This window comes from Muscardinus avellanarius (assembly GCF_963383645.1).
Source record: "Muscardinus avellanarius genome assembly, chromosome: 2".
NCBI lineage: Eukaryota > Metazoa > Chordata > Mammalia > Rodentia > Gliridae > Muscardinus > Muscardinus avellanarius.
The window spans coordinates 83,806,418-83,826,505 of NC_137787.1; the positions used below are offsets into that span (position 1 = coordinate 83,806,418).

Here is a 20,088-nt window from a genome sequence, read left to right on the forward strand (position 1 = left end):
ACAAGATAATTTCTCATACCTGGTCTTTGGAAGGCAAAAAGAAAAAAGATAAAGAAATATCAAGAAGAAGGAAAAAAAAAGGAAGGTAGGAAAGAATAAAGACACAATCTGAGAGCACCTATAAGACCCTTGGAAGTCTTATTTGCCTGGTAAAATCTCAGCTGGACAAAAGGGTTTCTACGACTCCTAAGGGTGTTGTCCCATTGCTGCCTCATACCAGGCCATAATAAAGGAAAAATCATTTTCTTAACTGGTACTCATAATATATAGTGTATCATACTGGCACTCATGTTGCTAACACACATTCAGTGGCAGGTGAGTGCTAGTGTCTTTTTTCTTTTCTTCCTTTCTTTTTCTTTTCTCTTTCTTTCTTTTTCTTTTCTTTTCTTTTTTTTTTTTTCTGTACTGGGGATTGAACCCAGGGGCGTTCTACTTCTGGGCTACAACTCCAGCCCTATATTATTTTTCTTTTGAAACAGGGTCTCACAGGCAGGTGTGGTGGTCCACACTTGTAATTTCAGTACTTGGGAGGCAGAGACAGGAGGATTGAAGGTTCTTGGCCAGCTTCAGTATCTTAGTGAGGCTTTCTGCAACTTAGTGACTGACACCCTGCTTCAAAACAGAAAATAAAAAGGGCTGGGAGTGTAGCTCAGAGATAGAATGCCCCTGGGTTCAATTCCTAGCACCATAAAAAAAAGAAAAAAAAAGAAAAAGAAAAGAAAAGAAAAAAGAAAGATACAAGGTCTCACTAAGTTGCTGAGGCCTAGCTAAATTGCTGAGGCTGCTATGAACCTAGTTCCTCCTGTCTCAGCCTCCAAAGTACTGGGATTACAGGCATGCACTACCATTCCTGGCACATGTTAGTGTCTTTTGTCTCTCCTATGTCTCTCCAGTGTCCCTCTACTGGCCCTTGTCCAACAATTTTTGAAACAAAAAACAGCCTCCCCGCTTTTTGATATTTTGAGTCTCGTACCATTTTTAGCTCTATGAAAATGAAATTGAATCTTTAAAATTTAGGCTTATAAAAATTCTTAAAAATTTTTTGCTAAAAAAAGCCGGGCGTGGTGGCGCACGCTTGTAATCCCAGCCTTCGGGAGGCTGAGACCGGAGGATCGCGGTTCGAGGACAGCCTCAGCTACTTAGTGAGGCCCTCTGCAGCTCAGTGAAACCTGGTTTCAAAATAACGAATAAAAAATAGGGCAGGGGCTGTAGCTCAGAGGTCGAATGCCCCTGTGTTCTATCCCCAGACCTGAAAAAAAAAAAATTTTTTTTTGCTAAGAAGAGGGAAAAAAGAGGCATGGAGAAGGAATCAGATCAAATAATGTTATACACATATATGAATGTACCAATATGAATGCACCAGTACAATAAAAAAATTTTAGGAAAGGGATTTTCTTTTCTCTATTTTGCTATGTTCATATTATATACTATTTATTGTTAATTAAGAAAATGATCTCCTTTAATTTTTTTTTTTTGTAATGGGATTGAACCTAGGGGTGTTCTACCTCTGAGCTGTACCCCCAGACCTATTTTTTTTTTTTTTCAGTACCAGGGATGGAACCCAGGGGCATTCTATCTCTGAGCTACACCCTCCCCAGCCCTATTTTTTTATTCTTTATTTATTTTTATTTTTATTTTTTGCGGTACTGGGATGGAACCCAGGGGTGTTCTACCTTCAAGCTACACTCCAGCCCTATTTTTTATTTTAAAACAAGGTCTCACTGAGTTACAAAGGGCTTCACTAAGTAGCAGAGGCTGTCCATGAACTGTGATTCTCCTGTTTCAGACTCCCAAATTCTAGGATTACAAGCATGCACCACCATGCCTGGCTTTTTATTCTTTATCTTGAAACAGAGTCTCACTGAGTTGCGGAGGGCCTCCCTAAGTAGCTGAAGCTGTCCATGAACTGTGATCTTTCAGTCTCTGACTCCCAAATTCTGGAATTAGCCCCATCCCACCCCCCCTTATTTTGATTTTTTTTTTTTTTTTTTTTGGTAGTACTGGGGTTGGAACCCAGATGCTTTCTACTTCCGGTCTATACTCCCAGACCTCTTTTTAAAAAATATTTTATTTGGAAACAGGGACTCACTAAGTTGCTGAAAGCCTCACTAAGTAGCTGAGGCCTGCTTTGAACCTGTGCGATCCTCTTTTCTCAGCCTCCCAAGTGCAGGGATTACAAACAGGATATTCCTATGACCTAAAAAGCTCAACCAAAGACTTCTAGAGCTGATTAACAAATTCAACCACATAGTAGGTTACAAAATCAATCTAAAAAAAAAATCAAGTTTTTCTGTATGCCAATTATATATCCACTGAAAAAGAAATCAAGGAAACAATTTCATTCACACTAACCTCAAAAACAATAAAATACCCAAGAATAAATATAACCAAGGAAATAAAAGACCTTTATAATAAAAATTATAAAACACTAAAGAAAGAAATTGAAGAGGATCTTAGAATATGAAAAAAGCTGGGTGTGGTGGCGCATTTTGTAATCCCAGAGCTTGGGAGGCTGAGACAGGAGGATCACTCGGGTTCAAAGCCAATCCAGCTACTTAGTGAGGCTCTCAGCAACTTAGTGAGACTCTGTTTCCAAGTAAAATATTAAAAAGAAATAGGTCTGGAGCCAGGTGTGGAGGCACACACTTGTAATCCCAGCATTTGGGAGGCTGAGACAGGAAGATTGCGGTTCAAGGACAGCCTCAGCTACTTAGTGAGGCCCTTTGCATCTCAGTGAGACCTTGTTTCAAAATAAGGAATAAAAGGCCGGGTGTGGTGGCACACACTTGTAATCCCCGCGCTTGGGAGGCAGAGACAGGAGGATCGCGCAGGTTCAAAGCCAGCCATGCGCCCTGGCTTAGGGGACCCTGTTTCCAAATAAAAATGTAAAAAAAAAAAAAAAAAAAGATCTGGGAGTGTAGCCCAGAGGTAGAAGGGCTTCCAGGAACCCCAGTACCACCAAACAAACAAACAAACAAACAAACAAACAAACAAACAAACTAAGGAATTAATAAGGAATAATAAATAAATAAGGAATAAATAAATAAGGAATTGGTGGTGCACGCTTGTAATCCCCACGCTTGGGAGGCAGAGACAGGAGGATCCTGCAGGTTCAAAGCCAGCCTTGCTGGCTTAAGAGACCTTGTTTCCAAATAAAAAATATAAAACAGGTTTGGGAGTGTAGCCTGGAGGTAGAAGGGTTTCCATCCCCAGTACCGCAAAAAAAAAAAAAAAAAAAAAAAGGGTCTGGGAATGTAGCCCAGAGGTAGAAAGCCCCAGGTTCCACCCCCAGTAACCCCCCCCCCCCAACACACACACACGAAGATGGAAAGATATCCCATGCTCTTGGGTAGGCAGAATAAACATTATCAAAATGGCCATTTTACCAAAAGTGCTGTACAGATTCAATGTGATCTCTGTTAAAATACCAATGTCATTCTTTACAGAGCTAGAAAAATCAATCCTAAAATTCATTTGGAAAAACAAAAGACCCAAAAGAGTCAAAGCACTTCTCAGTAATAAGAAATATGCAGGAGACATCATAGTACCTGACTTCAAATTATACTACAGAACTATCGTAATAAAAGCAACATAGTACTGGCACAAAACCAGATACATAGACCAGTGGAACAAAAGATGTAGAAATAAGTCCTTACGCTTACAGCCTATGAATTTTTGTCAAAGGTGTCAAAAAGGGTGTTGGGAAAACTGGTTATTCATTTGTAGAAAAAATGGAATTAAACTCTAGCCTCTTTCCTTTCACAAGAGTCAACTTAAAATGGACCAAAGACCTGGAAATTAGAGCAGAGACTTTGAAATTACGAGAAGGAGAGCACAGGCCTGATACTACAATATATATTGGTAGAAACTTGCTCAGAAACACCCCCCAAACTCAGGAAATTAAAGTAAGAATTAATAAATGGGGCAGCATTAAATTAAAAAGTTTCTTTTCAGCAAAGGAAACCATCAAGAGTCTAAAGAGGGAGCCTACAGAATGGGAGAAGATTTTTGCCAGCTACCACTCTGATAGAGGACTAATATCCAGAATATACAAATAATTTAAAAATTAATACTAAATAAACAAATAGCCCAATCAAGACATGAACAACGGAACTAAATAGACACTTCACAAGAGAAGAAATATAAATGGCCAATAAATACATGAAAAAATGTTCAACATCATTAGCAATCAGGGAGCTGCGAATCAAAACTACACTGAGATTCTATTTAACCCTAATTAGAATGGCAATCATCAAGAACACAAACAATAAATCCTGGCAAGGATGTGGGGAAACAGGAACTCCTCTACACTGTGGGTAGCATTGCAAATTAGTTCAGTCACTGTGGGGATCAGTGTGGAGATCTGTCCCAAAGGATTGAAATCAGAATATTATAGTGACACATACATATTCATGTTTATAGCAGCACAATCGACAATAGCAAAATCATGGAACTAACTTAGGTTTCCATCGATAGATGAATGGATTACAAAATTATGGGATATACGTACAATAGAATTCTACTCAACAGAACAAAATTATGTCATTTGCAGAAAATGGGTGGACCTGGAACATATGTTTAAGTAAGATTAGAGAGTCACAGAAAGTGAAGGATTCTCTAATATATGGAGCTAAGAAGGAATCAGGATAGAAGAGGGACTTTAGTTAGTGGAGGAGAAACCCCAGTGGAGCGGTGGAGGGAGTCTAGAGCTGAGTGTTGGGGACGGGGAAGAGAATCAGTGAGGAAAACACATATACAGATGTGAAATTACTAACGCCTCTCTCAAAATCATATATGGGGAAGGGGAGGGAGTGTGTGTGGGAACTCACCAAGTGCTGTGTGCAGGTATGTCCCTATCAATCTGAACAACATAAGGATGTGAGATTACAATGCACCGATACAAGTATTAAAAAAAACAAAAAGAAGAGCCGGGCGTGGTGGCGCACGCTTGTAATCCCAGCGCTAGGGAGGCTGAGACAGGAGGATGACACATGTTCAAAGCCAGCCCCAGCTATTTAGTGAGGCTCTAGGTAATTTAGTGAGACCCTGTTTCCAAAAAGTATTAAAAACAATAGGTCTGGGAGTATAGCCAGGATGTAGAAAAGCCCCTGGGTTCCACCCTAGCACCACCAAAAAACAAAACAAAACAAAACGAAAGCAGCAACAGGGTCTTGCTAAGTTAAGGGTTTTTGATAAGTTGCTGAGTGAGACTGGCTGTCTCAGCCTCCCAGGAACTAGGATTATAGGCATGTACCAGTGGGGCATGTGGCACACACCTGTAATCTGAGTACTTGGGAGGCTGAAACAAGAGGATTTCAGGTTCCGGACAGCTTAGGCAAGTAGTGAGACTCTCAACAACCTGGCGAGACCTTGTTTCCAAATAAGAAATAAAAGCGAGCTGGGGGTGTAGCTCAAAGGTAGAATGCCTCTGGGTTCAATCTCTAACACTTAAATAAATAAATAAATAAATAAATAAATAAATAGGCATGTACCACTATGCCCACCAATTATGTTTAAAACTTTTTCCTGTGTTAGTGTAGTGGTACGTGACTGTAATCCCAGTACTTGTGAGGCTGAAATATTAAGACTGTAGGTTTGAGGCCAGCCTGAGCAATTTAGCAGGGTCTGCAGCAACTTAATAAGACCATGTTTCAAAATAAAAAATAAAATAGGGCTGGGGTTGTAGTTCACAGGTAGAATACCCTAGATTCAATCCTCAGCACTCCCCCCTCCCTTACCCCCCAAAAAACCATACACACACACAGAGCTTTGTGTATGTATGTGTGTATGTGGTACTGGGGGTGGAACCCAGGGGTTTCTACCTCCAGGCTATAACCCCAGCTCTATTTTATTTTACTTTTGTTTGGAAACAGAGTCTCACTAAATTGCTGAAAGTCTCACTAAGTTGCTGAGGCTGTCCTTGAATCTGCAATCCTCCTGTCTCAGCCTCTCAAGAACTGGAACTACAGGCATGTGTCACCCTGCCTGGCTCAGGGTTTTGTTTTCTGTTTTTTGTTTTTTTAAGCTGGGTATAGCAGTGCATGCCTATAATCCCAGTACTTGGAAAATTGAGATAGGAAGATAGCAGCTTTGAGGTCAAACTTGGCAACTTAGTAAGACCCTGTTTCAAAAATAAATAAATAAAATAAAAAGAGCTAGGGGTTTAGCTCAGAGGTAAAAAGCCCCTGGTCCAATCCCCAGTATCAAACAACAACAACTCCATTATTTTTCCTTGTTCTGGCAAGAACAAATACAAGATTTGGATAGAGCCTCTATTTTTCATTGAGTAGAAAAAAAACAAACCAATTCTCAAAGGCTAAAAAACACATTCCCTCAATTTCCTTCCAGGACTCTTATCTTCAGAGTACTCAGAGATGCTGCATGACGTCTTCTTATTTTAAAAGAAGAATAAAGCCCTACAACTCACTATTCCTTAAAACTAAGTGGCACCATAAAGTAATAGTTACCTGGATTTCAGAGTCTGGAACCCCAGCTCTGTCACTTCTCGGCTAGGAGACCTGGCCCAACGTGCTTATCCTGTCTTAAATGTCCTTTTCCTGTCTGTGAGATGAAGATTAGAAAGTCGAATTCACATGGTAGTGCTGAGGAGCAGGCGGGAGGATCCTGGTGAAGCCCTTAGTATATTCTCTGGCATCTGTTTATGCATCGCTAATGGACACTGGGCTGCTGTTGTTACTGCTGCTATCCCAGTGATGGTTCTCTCTAAAGTACTACGATTGGATTCTCTTTGTACCTGCTTATTCTTTCATAGTGTTTTGTTAGGGCTTTTCTTTTTCTTTTCTTTTCTTTTTTCTTTTCTTTTTCTTTTTCTTTTTCTTTCTTTCTTTCTTTCTTTTTTTTTTTTTTTTTGGTGGTACTGGGGGTAGAACCCAGGGGCTTTCTACCTCCGGGTTATACTCCCAGACCTATTTTATATTTTATTTGGAAACAGAGTCTCACTAAGTTTCTGAGAGCCTCACTTAGTAGCTGAGGCTGGATTCGAACCCGTGCGATCCTCCTGTCTCAGCCTCACAAGCGAGGAGATTACAAGCGTGCGCCACCACGCCCGGCAGGGCTCTTCTATTTATACAATAAAACTCATATTTGCTGAGATTTTGTTCATGACTCATATTTCTTGCCCCTCTACATAGTCTAATGAATTTCATTCTATTTAAAAATCATATATCGAGCCAGGCGTGGTGGCGCATGCTTGTAATCCCCGCGATTGGGAGGCGGAGACAGGAGGATCGCACAGGTTTGAAGCCAGCCTCTCTGGCTTAAGACACCCTGTTTCCAAATAAAAATATAAAATAGGTCTGGGAGTGTAGCCCGGAGGTAGAAGGGCTTCCAGGAACCCCAGTACCACCAAAAAAAAAAATCATATATCATAATAATATAGTTCATACTGATAGTCACATAGACGCACACAACCCTTGGTGGGCTTTTCCTCTGTACCCCCCGTACTATTGAGATTGACATTGCTATCCTCACATATGTACATAGATCCTTTTTGTGTGTGTGTGTGGTACTGGGGATGGAACCCAGGGGCATTCTACCTCTGAGCTACACCCCTGGCCCTATTTTTTTTTGTTCTTTATTTTGAAACAAGTTCTCACTAAGTTGCAGTGGGTTCCACTAAGTAGACGAGGCTGGCTACAAATCTCAATCCTCCTGTCTCAGCCTCCCAAATATTGGGATTACAAGCATGCACCACCACTCCTGGCTCCTGGCCCATTTTATTTTATTATATATATATATATATATATATATATATATATTTTTTTTTTTTTTTTACTGGGATTTAACCTATCACTAAGTGATTACTCAAATAGAGCTGAATGTGGTGACTCATACTTGTAAACCCAGTACTTAGGAGGCTGAGGCTGGAGGATCACAGATTTGTTGCCAAACTCAGCTACTTAGTGAGGTCCTCCACAACTTAGTCAGACTCTGTTTCAAAATAAAGAATAAAAAATAGGGCTGGAGTGTAGCTCAGAAGTAGAATGCCCCTAGGTTCAATCTCCAAATTACTCAAATAGAAAAAGAGAAAAACTAGGTGTGGGGGTGCATATCTGTAACCCCAGTATTTGGGAGGCTGAATCAGGAGGACCACCGGTTCAAGGCCGGTCTCAGCAATTTACCAAGAAATTCAGCAACTTAGTGAGATGCTGTTGTTTAAAAAAAAATTAAAAAGGGCTGGGGGTGTAGTTCAGATGTAGAAAGCCAGTGAGATCAATCCCCAGTAACACACACACAAAAAAAAAGAAAGAAAGAAGGAAAGAAAGAGAGAAAGAAAAGAAAGAAAAGAAAGAGAGAAAAGAAAGGAAAGAAAGAAAGAAAGAAAGAAAGAAAGAAAGAAAGAAAGAAAATAAATGCAAAATGTGCATGCCTTAAGGTGGGGACTTGGTCTTTGACTCCCACCCAGATTCAGCCCAATGCTTGTCAGACAGTAATCCCTAAGCTCAATGTGGCTGAATGACTAGAGAGCTGACTGGGGTTCCAGCAAAGGGAAAAGTGATAGCTGTCCCCAAGGATATCCCAGCCCTTGTGCTCTGTAATCGCAGCATCAAATGCATGTATCAATCTCCTTTTCCTTGGAAACACAGAGTCATCAATTCCTTCATTTTATTTGTTGGACTAAAATTCAATTTTCCCAAATACATTTAAAATTTAATTCCTGTTAGTCGGGTGTGGTGGCAGATGCTTGTAATCCCAGTTATGCCCCTGGGTTCCATCCCCAGACCACCACACAAAAAAGTTCATGTTATTTGTTCTCTTGCAATTTTTTTTTTTTTTTTTTTGGCAGTATTGGGGATGGAACCCAGGGGCATTCGACCTCTGAGCTATACCCCCTGCCCTATTTTTTGTTCTTTATTTTTATTTATTTATTTATTTATTTATTTATTTATTTATTTATTTATTTATTGGTGTTACTGGGGGTGGAAACCAGAGGCTTTTCTACCTCTGGGCTATACTCCCAGACCTATTTTATAATTTATTTGGAAACAGGGTCTCACTAAGTTGCTGAGAGCCTCACTAAGTAGCTGAGGCTGGCTTCGAACCTGTGCGATCCTCCTGTCTCAGCCTCCCAGGCGCGGGGATTACAAGGGTGCACCACCACACCCGGCTTATTCTTTATTTTGAAACAGGGTCTCACTAAGTTGTGGAGGGCCTCACTAAGTAGCTGAGGCTGTCCGCGAACCGTGATCCTCCGGTGTCAGCTGGGATTACAAGTGCGCCACCATGCCCGGCTCTTAGGTTATTTTTTGAATAACTTTATTACTGAAAAATATTCTATGGGTTTAACAGGGAAAATGGGTGACAGCTCCACTAAGCGAGGTGTCGGTCTGACTTAAAGACCAGATATGGGAATAGTGGATGTGGGATCTGATACGCAGTTGAAAGAGCTAACCTCTGATTTCTTTCTGAGATTCTGTGAATGAAGGCAGGGAGGCTAATTGCACTGAAATGATTAATGTAAGGGAGTTTCTAGAAATTAGGTTAGAAGGTCAGAATTATAACGTGTTTTAAGTGTGTGTCGGGGGAAACTGGCTCTAAGAGTTATTTACATAAAAGACCGAGTGCCCAGGATAGGAATCTTCCTCTTCTTCCTACTTTCTTGTCTCTTTCCCCTTCCTCTTTACTTTAAACTGGCACACACAATGATCAAGTTCTCTCCAGTTTCTGGCATTCTCTTTGAATTCTCGTATGAAGTAACTTGAGCTCACTTCCCGCGTAAGGAGGGACCTCGATTCCTGATAAAAGTGAAGATGCTGTTCTCTCTTTTCCCAAGAATCTGAACAATTAATCTGCATAAAGACAGAGACTTTATCTACATTATTTTACAACATTATGCAAGGATTCATATGAAAATAGAATTTACTAGAATTGTGTGTGCATGCGCATGTGTGTGCTACTGGGAATTGAACCCAGGGACATTCTACTTTTAAAATAAAATTCCAAGCTGGGCGTGGTGGCGCACACTTGTAATCCCCGCGCTTGGGAGGCTGAGACAGGAGGATCGCTCAGGTTCGAAGCCAGCCTCAGCTGGCTTAAGAGACCCTGTTTCCAAATAAAATATAATATAGGTCTGGGAGTGTAGCCTGGAGGAGAAGGCCCCTGGGTTCCATCCCCAGTACCACACACACACACACACACACACACACACACACACACACACACACACACACAAATAGGGCTGCAGGTATAGCTTGGAGGTAGAATGCCCCTGGGTTCCATTCCTAGTACCACAAAAAAAAAAAAAAAAAAGAGAGAGAATAAAAAATAGTGTTGGGGATATAGCTCAGAGATAGACTGCCCCTGGGTTAAATCCCAAGTGCTGCAAAATAAATAAATAAGGAAATAAATAAATATAAAATAGGGCTGGAGGTGTAGCTCAGAGAGAGAATAAATACCCTTAAGTTCAATCCTTAGTACGGACTAAACCAAACCAATCCAAACCAAACCAACAAACAAAATTCAGTCTGCTTTTGTGGCCTGGAAAAATTAACCACTATATTGCTCGAAAATTTCTCAACATTTTCCCATTTTATTTATTTATGTATATTTTATTTTATTTATTTTTTGTGGAAATGGGGATTGAACCCAGGGGCATTCTACTGCCGAGCTACACCCCCAGCCCTATTTTTTATTCTTTATTTTGAAACAGGTTCTCACTAATTTGTGCAGGGCCTCACTATGTAGCTGAGGCTGGTTGCAAACTTGCGATCCTCCTGTCTCAGCCTCCCCAGTACTGGGATTCCAAGAGTACACCACCACACCCGGCTCTCCATTTTATTGATAGCCTGTTATTCTTTGCAATTTTTTTTTTTTAAATTTTATCTGCTGTTCTCCTAGAAAACAGGGCACACTGGGGCCAAGGTTGTGGTTAAGTAGGAAAAAAGTGAGCTTAAAGCTGTAAGTAAGTTCATATTACCTTATTCAACAGGTATTCACACTGCCACGGTCACTGTGGTTAGCCATTCCATCCTTACTGGCCAGATGGTCTTTGGTGGGGAGACTAGATGAAGGTGCTACAACAGCAGGCTTGACGCTACTGACATTCTTTGCCTAATAACTAAGATTGATGCTTGGAGAGAAGTGTGTTTCTCACTCCCATGCAGGTTTGGCCACAGATCAGAAGCAGCAGAAGATGGACAGGAGCCCCTGCTCGCCGCGCCCTGCCGTCTCACCCTTCTCACCCAGCTCCCTGCTTTTAGCAGCTTGGTTTTTAAACCAGCTGCAGAAGAGAACCAGGGAAGATGCTCCCAGTGTTTCTCTGCACTGCCTGAGCTCCCCTGGATCTCTCATCACACCATCACAACATTTTCAGTAAGAATCTATCCTTGTGAGAAGCCGGGTGTAGTGGCGCACACCTGTATTCCTAGCACTTGGGAGCTGGAGACACGAGAATCACAGGTTTGAGGACAGCCTCAACAACTTGGGGAGGCTGTCCACAAATGAGCGATACACTGTTCCAAAAATAAAGAATAAAACAGGGCTGGGGGTGTAGCTCAGAGGTAGAATGTCCCTGGGTTCAATCCTAAGTACCAAAAAAAAAAAAAAAAAATAGTGTGGCCCTATTTGGAAACAAGTTAAAATGAGGGTCATACTGAATTAAGGTATTGGGACTTTGTTTTTGTGTGTGTGTGTGTGGCACTGGAAATTGGACCCAGGAGCTCCTTCTCCTTCTCCTTCTCCTTCTCCTTCTCCTTCTCCTTCTCCTTCTCCTTCTCCTTCTCCTTCTCCTTCTTCTTTCTTCTTCTGTTTTTTGGTGGTACTGGGGGTGGAACCCAGAGGCTTTCTACCTCCAGGCTATACTCCCAGACCTTTTTTATATTTTATTTGGAAACAGGGTCTCACTAAGTTGCTGAAAGCCTCACTAAGTAGCTGAGGCTGGCTTCGAACCCGTGTGATCCTCCTGTCTCAGCCTCCCAAGAGTGGGGATTACAAGCGTGCGCCACCACGCCCGGCTTTCTTCTCCTACCCCTTCCTCCTCCTCCTCCTCCTCCTCCTCCTCCTCCTCCTTCTCCTCCTCCTCCTCCTTCCTTCCTTCCTTCTTTTTCACTACGGGAAATGGAACCCAGAGGCATTCTACATCCAAGCTACACTCCCAACCCTACTTTTATTCTTTATTTGGAAACAGGGTCTCACTGAGTTGCAAAGGGCCTCACTAAGTAGCTGAGGCTGTCCTCAAACACACACACACACACACACACACACACACACACACACACACACACACCCTTGTGTGATATAGGGTATAGCACTATCAAAGTGACATAGAGGGAATGAATTTCTTCCTTTCAGATACTTTTTCATATGTTATTACAGTCGTCAAAGCAGATGAAAAACTATTACCATTGAGTCACAACCTCTTAGTCGCACACCCGCTCTCCTACAACTGCCAGACGACTGATGTCATTTCTTTAGAAATTTCTTGGAAAATTGTGACTTTTTTTTTGTGTGTCTCCCAGCAATATTACTTTGGTTTGTAACCAGAAAAGCTTAGGTTGGCTGTAATTTTCATTAGAATGGGTTGAACTATTTTTTTTCTCCCCTCATTATTCTGCTCTGGGGTTCTTCAACAGCATTTTTGTTGTCATAATATGAGCCTAGAAGTTGCAAACAGTGAAAACCAATCTAAAGATTAATAGTATATAAAAGATTTTTCCCCCAAAGTGAAGCCAATCAGAATGAAATATGAGAAAGTTTAATTTTTCTAAACTTTTATGACTGTACTGTGGCAGGGAAATTTCCTCATGAATAAGTTCTTTTCTTTCTTTCAGAAAGAAGTTTATGACACAGAGGTTCATTAACTGCCTCTGGGAACTGCTGAAAGTCCCAGCTCTGACTCACATGTGTAACTTGGTGGGAATTCATCCTGCAGTTTTGCTGGATATGTTCTCACTATATTTATTTATTTATTTATTTATTTATTTATTTATTTATTTATTTATTCCACACTGAGGATGAAACCCACATTCTACCTCTGAGCTACACTCCCAGCCCTACTTTTATTCTTTATTTTGAAACAGTGTCTCACTGAGTTGCAGAGGGCCTCACTAAGTAGCTCAGGTTGTCCTCGAACCGCGATCTTCCTGTTTCAGCCTCCCGGATGCTGGGATCACAACCATGAGCCACCACACCTGGCTTATGATCTCACTATTTTGTGTCTCATGCTACACTTTAGTTTCTACCCCTAGAATTACTTTTGTAATGAGAAATGTCCTGTCTAAGGCAAAGTTTTCTTACATTTTCCTATGTCTCCTTTTGCTCCCAGTTAAACATGAATCACACTTTTCATATTTTGGCAGGTGTGTGGTTCCACCCAGATTGTTACTGGCACTTTTTATTTGACATCCATGAGTATGACTGGTAATGCTCGTGCTTAGCTGAAACCCTCGGTCTGCAGAGCAAGATTCCAGGAGGAGACTGGATTGCCCCTGCCAGCATGTGGGTTCTGCTAGTCTCGCCTCCCAGGGAGAAGGCAGGAGAGAGCACCTTAACTACCATAACCTAAAGGGTATTTTTAGCCAGTCAGGGTGGCGCACGCTTATAATCCCAGCATTTGGGAGGCTGAGACCAAAGGATCGTGGTTCACGGACACCTCAGCTACTTCGTGAGGCTCTTTGTAACTCAGTGAGACCCTTTTTCAAAATAAAGAATAAAAAATAGGGCAGGGGGTGTAACTCAGAGGTAGAATGTCCCTGGGTTCCATTCCAAGTACTGCAAAAAAAAACAAAAAAAGGGTATTTTTAAAGATGACCATTTCTATAGTGTCTCCCTCACCAGGTTATTAAGGCAACATTAAGGTCAACTCTTTAGGTTAATGTTTTAGTCTCATAAAATTCCATTTAAACTAGTATTTTTAACTTAAGGTCCATGGACTCCCAGGAGTCTATGAATGGCCAACAGTAAATATCTAAATTTCTGAAATTTGTGTGTATGTGGATGTTTCTGGGAAGAGAATCTTTAGCTCTCATTAGATTCCCAAGGGCACCTGCTACTCCCTTGCTCTCTAATTTGGGATGACTGCTTTATGATACATATAGTTCCTAATTATTATTATTATTATTATTTTTTTTTGCCATACTGGGTGTGGAACCCAGGGTATTTCTACCTCCAGGCGACACCCTCAACCTTATTTTCTATTCTTATATTGCAACAGGGTCTCACTGAGTTGCAAACGGCCTCACTAAGTAGCTGAGGTTGGCTGCGAACCATGATCCTCCTGTCTCAGCTTCCCAAATGCTGGGATTACAAGCGTGCGCCACTATGCCAGGATACTTGGCCCCAATTCTTGAAGGGTCTACAACCTCATAATGGATGACTAAATCGTCAACACTTGACCTTTAAAAAGATGTTTCCAAAGCTGGGTGTGGTAGTGCATGCTTGTAATCCCAGAATTTGGGAGGCTGAGACAGGAGGATTGCGGTTCACGGACAGCCTCAGCTACTTAGGGAGGCCCTTTGCAACTCAGTGAGACCCTGTTTCAAATTAAATAATAAAAAATAGGGCTGGTGGCATAGCTCAGAGGTAGAATGCCCCTGGGTTCCATCCCCAGTACTGCCACACACACACACACACAGAGTTTCCCAAACCGTCACAATAAAAATGAAAGTAACAATGCTTATCTAACAACTATAGAGTGTTGTGAGAATTAAATGAGCCTATGTACATAGAAGCATTTTTCGAATAGCAAATGCAAAACTAAATATTATTAGTGTTAATATTATCTTCTGATTTTAAGTTATAATTAGAAGAGTTAAAGGGGGTGATTTTTGGATAGGAGGAAATAACTAGATAACAAGAAAATGTAGGCCGTGAGTAGGTTCACCAGGGCAATGACATACAATGAGCAGGGCATTGTGTTGCCTGGTGTTCCCTGGAATTGGATGGTACATGCTGGGAAAGGATTCTGGGCTTCCAAGATATGGTTCGTTGCTGGTCTAGAATTGAATGGAATAAGGAAAAAGCAAGTAAGTCAAAGACATATAAGAGAGACAAATAATAGGAGTGACTTTTGTGTAATCTGTATGTATCCTACTACCCTGAAGTTACCCCAAACTGCAATATGAGCTTTCCTGCTCTTCCTAGAGCCCCTCCTGTAGGCTCTAACTTTATCTGCATTCCTACCGACACTGTGACCATATGGCCCAGATTTCTTCAGAATCAGTTTCAAATATTCTGTCCAGTTTCATTCCTCATGCTATAGCCAACATCTCCCCACATCCTCGTCTTGCATGAGAATCCATAGTAAATTCATTCCCACAGGGGTTTTTCATGATGGTTAATCATGGAATCTACCCTAGTAATGATTTCTTTCATCCTGCACATTTTTTTCTTCTAAAAATGCAACTTTCATCATGTCATCCACATGTTAAGCACTTACAGATGACCTCCAGTATTTGGTCCCAACTTCAAAGCATAAAATATGCTCTCCCTCCCCACACTCCCAACGTGAAGCTGTTACAATGTCAGGCTAACTACAGTTATCTTTCTAATATTATCATTATCCAACTGAGTTTGCTACTCGACTCCAAAACAAATAGGGCCTCTTCTCCCTCTTAGTATTTTCCACTTTCCATTTTCAGTGATGTTCTTCCTCTCCTTTCTATCATTTCAGTCATGATTATATATGTGAACTTTCAGCAAAAATACATTTCACACTTTAAATGCTATTGCAATGGTCAAAATATGGACGATAGGACCAGAATACAGGAACAGTGTCCCTGAAAATCCCTTCTGGGCCAGGCTTTGGTCTTCCAGTTGTTGGATCCTAGGTCGATGGAGAAGGGTGGAGAATTTATGATGGAGGAACATGTCCTGCCAGGGCAACAGAAGCACTGGGATGGGGGCAGGATTTTATTATTTAGCAACTCTGAACATGCAAAACATACTGGCTGAACACCAGCACTAGTGTTTTCTACCATATCTCCACTTAAGCTCCTTTTCCAAAAACCTAAGGGGCCATTTGTGACCCCTCCCTTCTCTCAGTACTTTAGCACACCTTGCCCAGGCCTTTCACAAGGCATATTTGCAGGCTTCATTATTAAGTGTCTTTGGAGGACTGTGACACAGTTCATCATGCCCAAGATGATATTCTTCCAAAATAGGCTCCATAGTGTATTTTCTTTCTCCAAATGAAGACTGTGATAACTAATTTTATGTCCCAATCTGACTGAGCTAAGAGATTCTCAGGAAGTTGGTATCACTATTTCTGAGCATGTCTGTGAGGTGTGTCCAGAGAGCCTTGTTTGAATCAGTATTCTGAGTAAAGATGGGCTCTCAGCAACGTGGGTGGGCACTGTCCATCTGTCGAGGGCTGAATAGAGGAAAAAGGTGGGGGAAGGGTCAATTCCCTCTCCCTGTTTGAGCCAAGACATCCATCTTCTGCTCTCAGACATCAGAGGTCCTGATTCTCGGGACTTCAGGCTTGGATTGGAATACACCGCTGGCTGGCTTTTCTGAGTCCTTAGCTTGCAGATGGCAGATCATGAGACTTCCCATCCCTTTCTGTCTGTCTATATCTGCAGCTTACTGCTGTGGTTTCTCTGTGGAATCCTGATATATATATATATATATATATATATATATATATATATATATATATATATGGAATTAAACTCAGAGTCATTATACCTCTGAGCTATACCCTCAGACCAGTTTTATTTCTTATTTGGAAACAGGGTCTCACTAGGTTGCAAAGAGCCTAACTAAATTGCTGAGGCTGCCGTCGAAACTGTACTCTTTATATCTCATCCGTCAAGTATTGAGATTTTAGGCATGTGCTAGCACACTCAACTTCCCAGCTGTATTTTATTTTTTATTTTGAAACAGGCTCTCACTAAGTTGCTGAGGCAGTCCTGTCTCAGCTTCCCAAGTACTTGGGTTGCAGATGTGTGCCATTACACCCCAGGCTCCCTAGCCCTACTTATTTATTTATTTATTTATTTATTTATTTATTTATTTATTTATTGTGGTACTGGGGGTGGAACCCAGGGGCTTTCCTACCTCTGGGCTATCTTCCCAGACCTAGTCCCGGCTATTATTTATTTTGAAACAAGGTTACATTAAGTTGCTGAGGGTCTTACTAAATTGCTGAGGCTGTCTTCCTGTCTCAGCCTCTTAAGTACTTTGATTACAGTTGTGCGCCACCATACCCACCTCCATATTTTTAAATGAAAATTGATTGACCAAATAACTAGGAACTAAAGCCAGGCATGGTGATACATGCTTGTAATCTCAGCATATGGGAGGCTGAGACAGGAGGGTCTCAGGTTCATAGTCAGCCTCAGCTATTTAGTGAGGCCCCTTGCGACAGGATTAGTGAGATCCTGTTTCAAAATAAAGAATCAAATATGAAACTGAGGGTGTAGCTCAGAGGAAGAATGCCTCTGGGTTCCATCCCCAGTACCACAAAAAATGACTTGGGGCCAAGTGAAAGGAGGTTAGGTCACTGGGATTGTGCCCTTGAAGGGGATATTGAGAACCTGACCTCTTCCTGTTTCTCTCTTTGCGTCTGAGCTGCCATGAGGTAAACAGGTCTCTTCAACCACATTCTCCAGCCTTGCTACACTGAGCTGCCATAGACCCAAAGCAATAGGGCCAAGCAACCATGGACTGAAACCTCTGGAACTGTGAGCCAAAAACCCTTTTTTCCTTTTAAGTTGATTGTCTCAGGTGTTTTGTCATCATAATGGAAAGCTAACACTTTTATATTTGAGGAAACTGACCCTTAGGAAGCTAAATATATATATATATATATATATATATATATATATATATATATATATATATATATGCCGTAGTAACTTTTTTTTTGTGTGTGTTACTGGGGGTGGAACCCAGGGGCTTTTTTTTCTACCTCTGGGCTATACTCCCAGACCTATTTTATACTTTATTTGGAAGCAGGGTCTCACTAAGTTGCTGAGAGCCTCACTAAGTAGCTGAGGCTGGCTTTGAACATGTGCAATCCTCCTGTCTCAGCCTTCCAAGCGCTGGGATTACAAGCATGCGCCACCATGCCTGACAGTTAACTGTTTTTTTTGTTTGTTTGTTTGTTTTTTTGTTTTTTAGTGCCTGTTCTGTGTCAAACCTATTCTATATTCCCAAGATCATAATAAGGGTCTTTAAACCTTATTTTAAAGATTCATCTTAGCCGGGCGTGGTGGCGCAAGCTTGTAATCCCAGCGTTTGGGAGGCTGAGACAGGAGGATCGCACAGGTTCGAAGCCAGCCTCAGCTACTTAGTGAGGCTCTCAGCAACTTAGTGAGACCCTGTTTCCAAATAAAATATAAAATAGGTTTGGGAGTATATCCGGAGATAGAAAAGCCCCTGGGTTCCACCCCCAATACCACAAAAAAAAAAAAAAAAAAAAAAAAAGATTCATCTTGGTTCTCCTGATGATTTTAAGGTAGTGGGGTTTCCATCACCAGATGACATACCAGCTGTGTTCATCCACTTAAGAAAAGTTTATTTGTGTATTGGCACCCAGATTAGAGTTCCCCTCTTCAAAGGCTACAAAACAGTTGAGGTCAGCTTTCCCAAACGTAATCGTGCTTCCATTCCAAACCTGAAACTCTCCAAGCAATAGGATCCAAAGGGCATTTTTATGTTTTATTTTCACTGGGGATGAAGCTTGTTTTTATTTATAATCTCCCTGGAGGAGTTGAAGTCCTGAGAGGGATAAATTAACCCTGGCTCTACATATCAGACATCACCAAATTGCCCCATGCAGACAGTTTGTTATTAAAATGAGTGCTGTGTGTGAGGTCATTCTATCTTGTTACACTGAGCAGTAGGTCAGGCTGTTTAGAGTAAATGGAAATGAATAATTAATGAAAGAGAAAAGAATATTCCTTTTAAGTTCCCAGATACACTGGTCCCATTCTTTTCTCTCGGTTCTCCTTACTTCCTCTTTCTATTTTCTTGTGTCATTTTAAACTATTCCTGCTCAGAGTTTATTTCTTTCTTTCCATCTCAGAGCAGCTGTAATGGGGACCCAGGCACAGGCCTAGGGCCAGTGCGTTCTAAAAGAAACTGCATGGGAGACCACAGCAGATGTTCTTTCCTTAAGAAAAGGGCACCACACACTCCTAGAAATACCTCACTTTCCATTGATGGACCCACCAATCAGGCTGGCAAAGAGGAGGAAGGCCCTGGGCTTCCCACTGAGGCAGGGCAGGGAGAGGGAGAGCTGGGGGTTGAAGGAACCCTCCCACTGCAGGGGCCATTTGTGGTCATTGTTTTTCTTTTCTTTTCTTTCCTTCCTTTCTTTCTCCTTTCTATCTTTCTTTCTTTCTTTCTTTCTTTCTTTCTTTCTTTCTTTCTTTCTTTCTTTCTTTCTTCCTTCCTTCCTTCCTTCCTTCCTTCCTTTCTTTCTTGGTGGTACTGGGGTTCCTGAAAGCCCTTCTACCGCTGGGCTATATTCCCAGACCTATTTTATATTGTTATTTGGAAACAGGGTCTCTTAAGCCAGCACACCTGGCTTCAAACCTGCACGATCCTCCTGTCTCCGCCTCCCAAGTGCGGGGATTACCAGCGTGCGCCACCACACCAGCTCTTTTACTTTTTATTTTTAAACAAGTTCTCACTGAGCCGCAGAGGGCCTCACTAAGCAGCTGAAGCTGGCAGCGAACTTGAGATCCTCCTGTCTCAGCCTCCTAATTACTGGGATTACAAGTGAGTGCCACCATAGCCGGCTGTGATCATTGTTTGCTTTAATGAACCAGGTAGTCTAACAGCTTCTTTACTCAAAGTATGGTCTCCACATGGTCAGCATCACCGGAGAACCTTAGGAACGGCAGAATCTATACTAAACCCATGGAATTCAAATGGGTATGTGCACTTTCTTTTTTCTCTTCTCTTCTCCTCCTCCTCCTCCTCCTCCTCCTCCTCCTCCTCCTCCTCCTCCTCCTCCTCCTCCTCTTCTTCTTCTTCTTCTTCTTCTTCTTCTTCTTCTTCTCTCTCTCTCTCTCTCTCTCTCTCTCTTTCATTTTTTGTAGTACTGGTGATAAAACCTAGGGGCATTCTACCTCAGAGCTACAGCCCCAGCCCTATTTTTTTTTTTTTTTTATTCTTTAT

At 41.6% G+C, this 20,088-nt stretch overlaps 1 protein-coding gene across 1 annotated transcript in view; it reads left to right on the forward strand.

Moving 5' to 3' along the window:
* The window catches only part of NMI (N-myc and STAT interactor), a gene marked incomplete at both ends in the record, with an annotated part of 99,455 nt that overhangs the window by 46,561 nt on the left and 32,806 nt on the right, over nucleotides 1-20,088 (forward strand). The window contains 3 exons of the mRNA XM_080689394.1: nucleotides 10,949-11,011; nucleotides 11,124-11,331; nucleotides 12,789-12,870. Coding sequence (XP_080545520.1) covers nucleotides 10,949-11,011; nucleotides 11,124-11,331; nucleotides 12,789-12,870 — 353 coding nt within the window. The remainder of the gene's footprint in view (nucleotides 1-10,948; nucleotides 11,012-11,123; nucleotides 11,332-12,788; nucleotides 12,871-20,088) is intronic.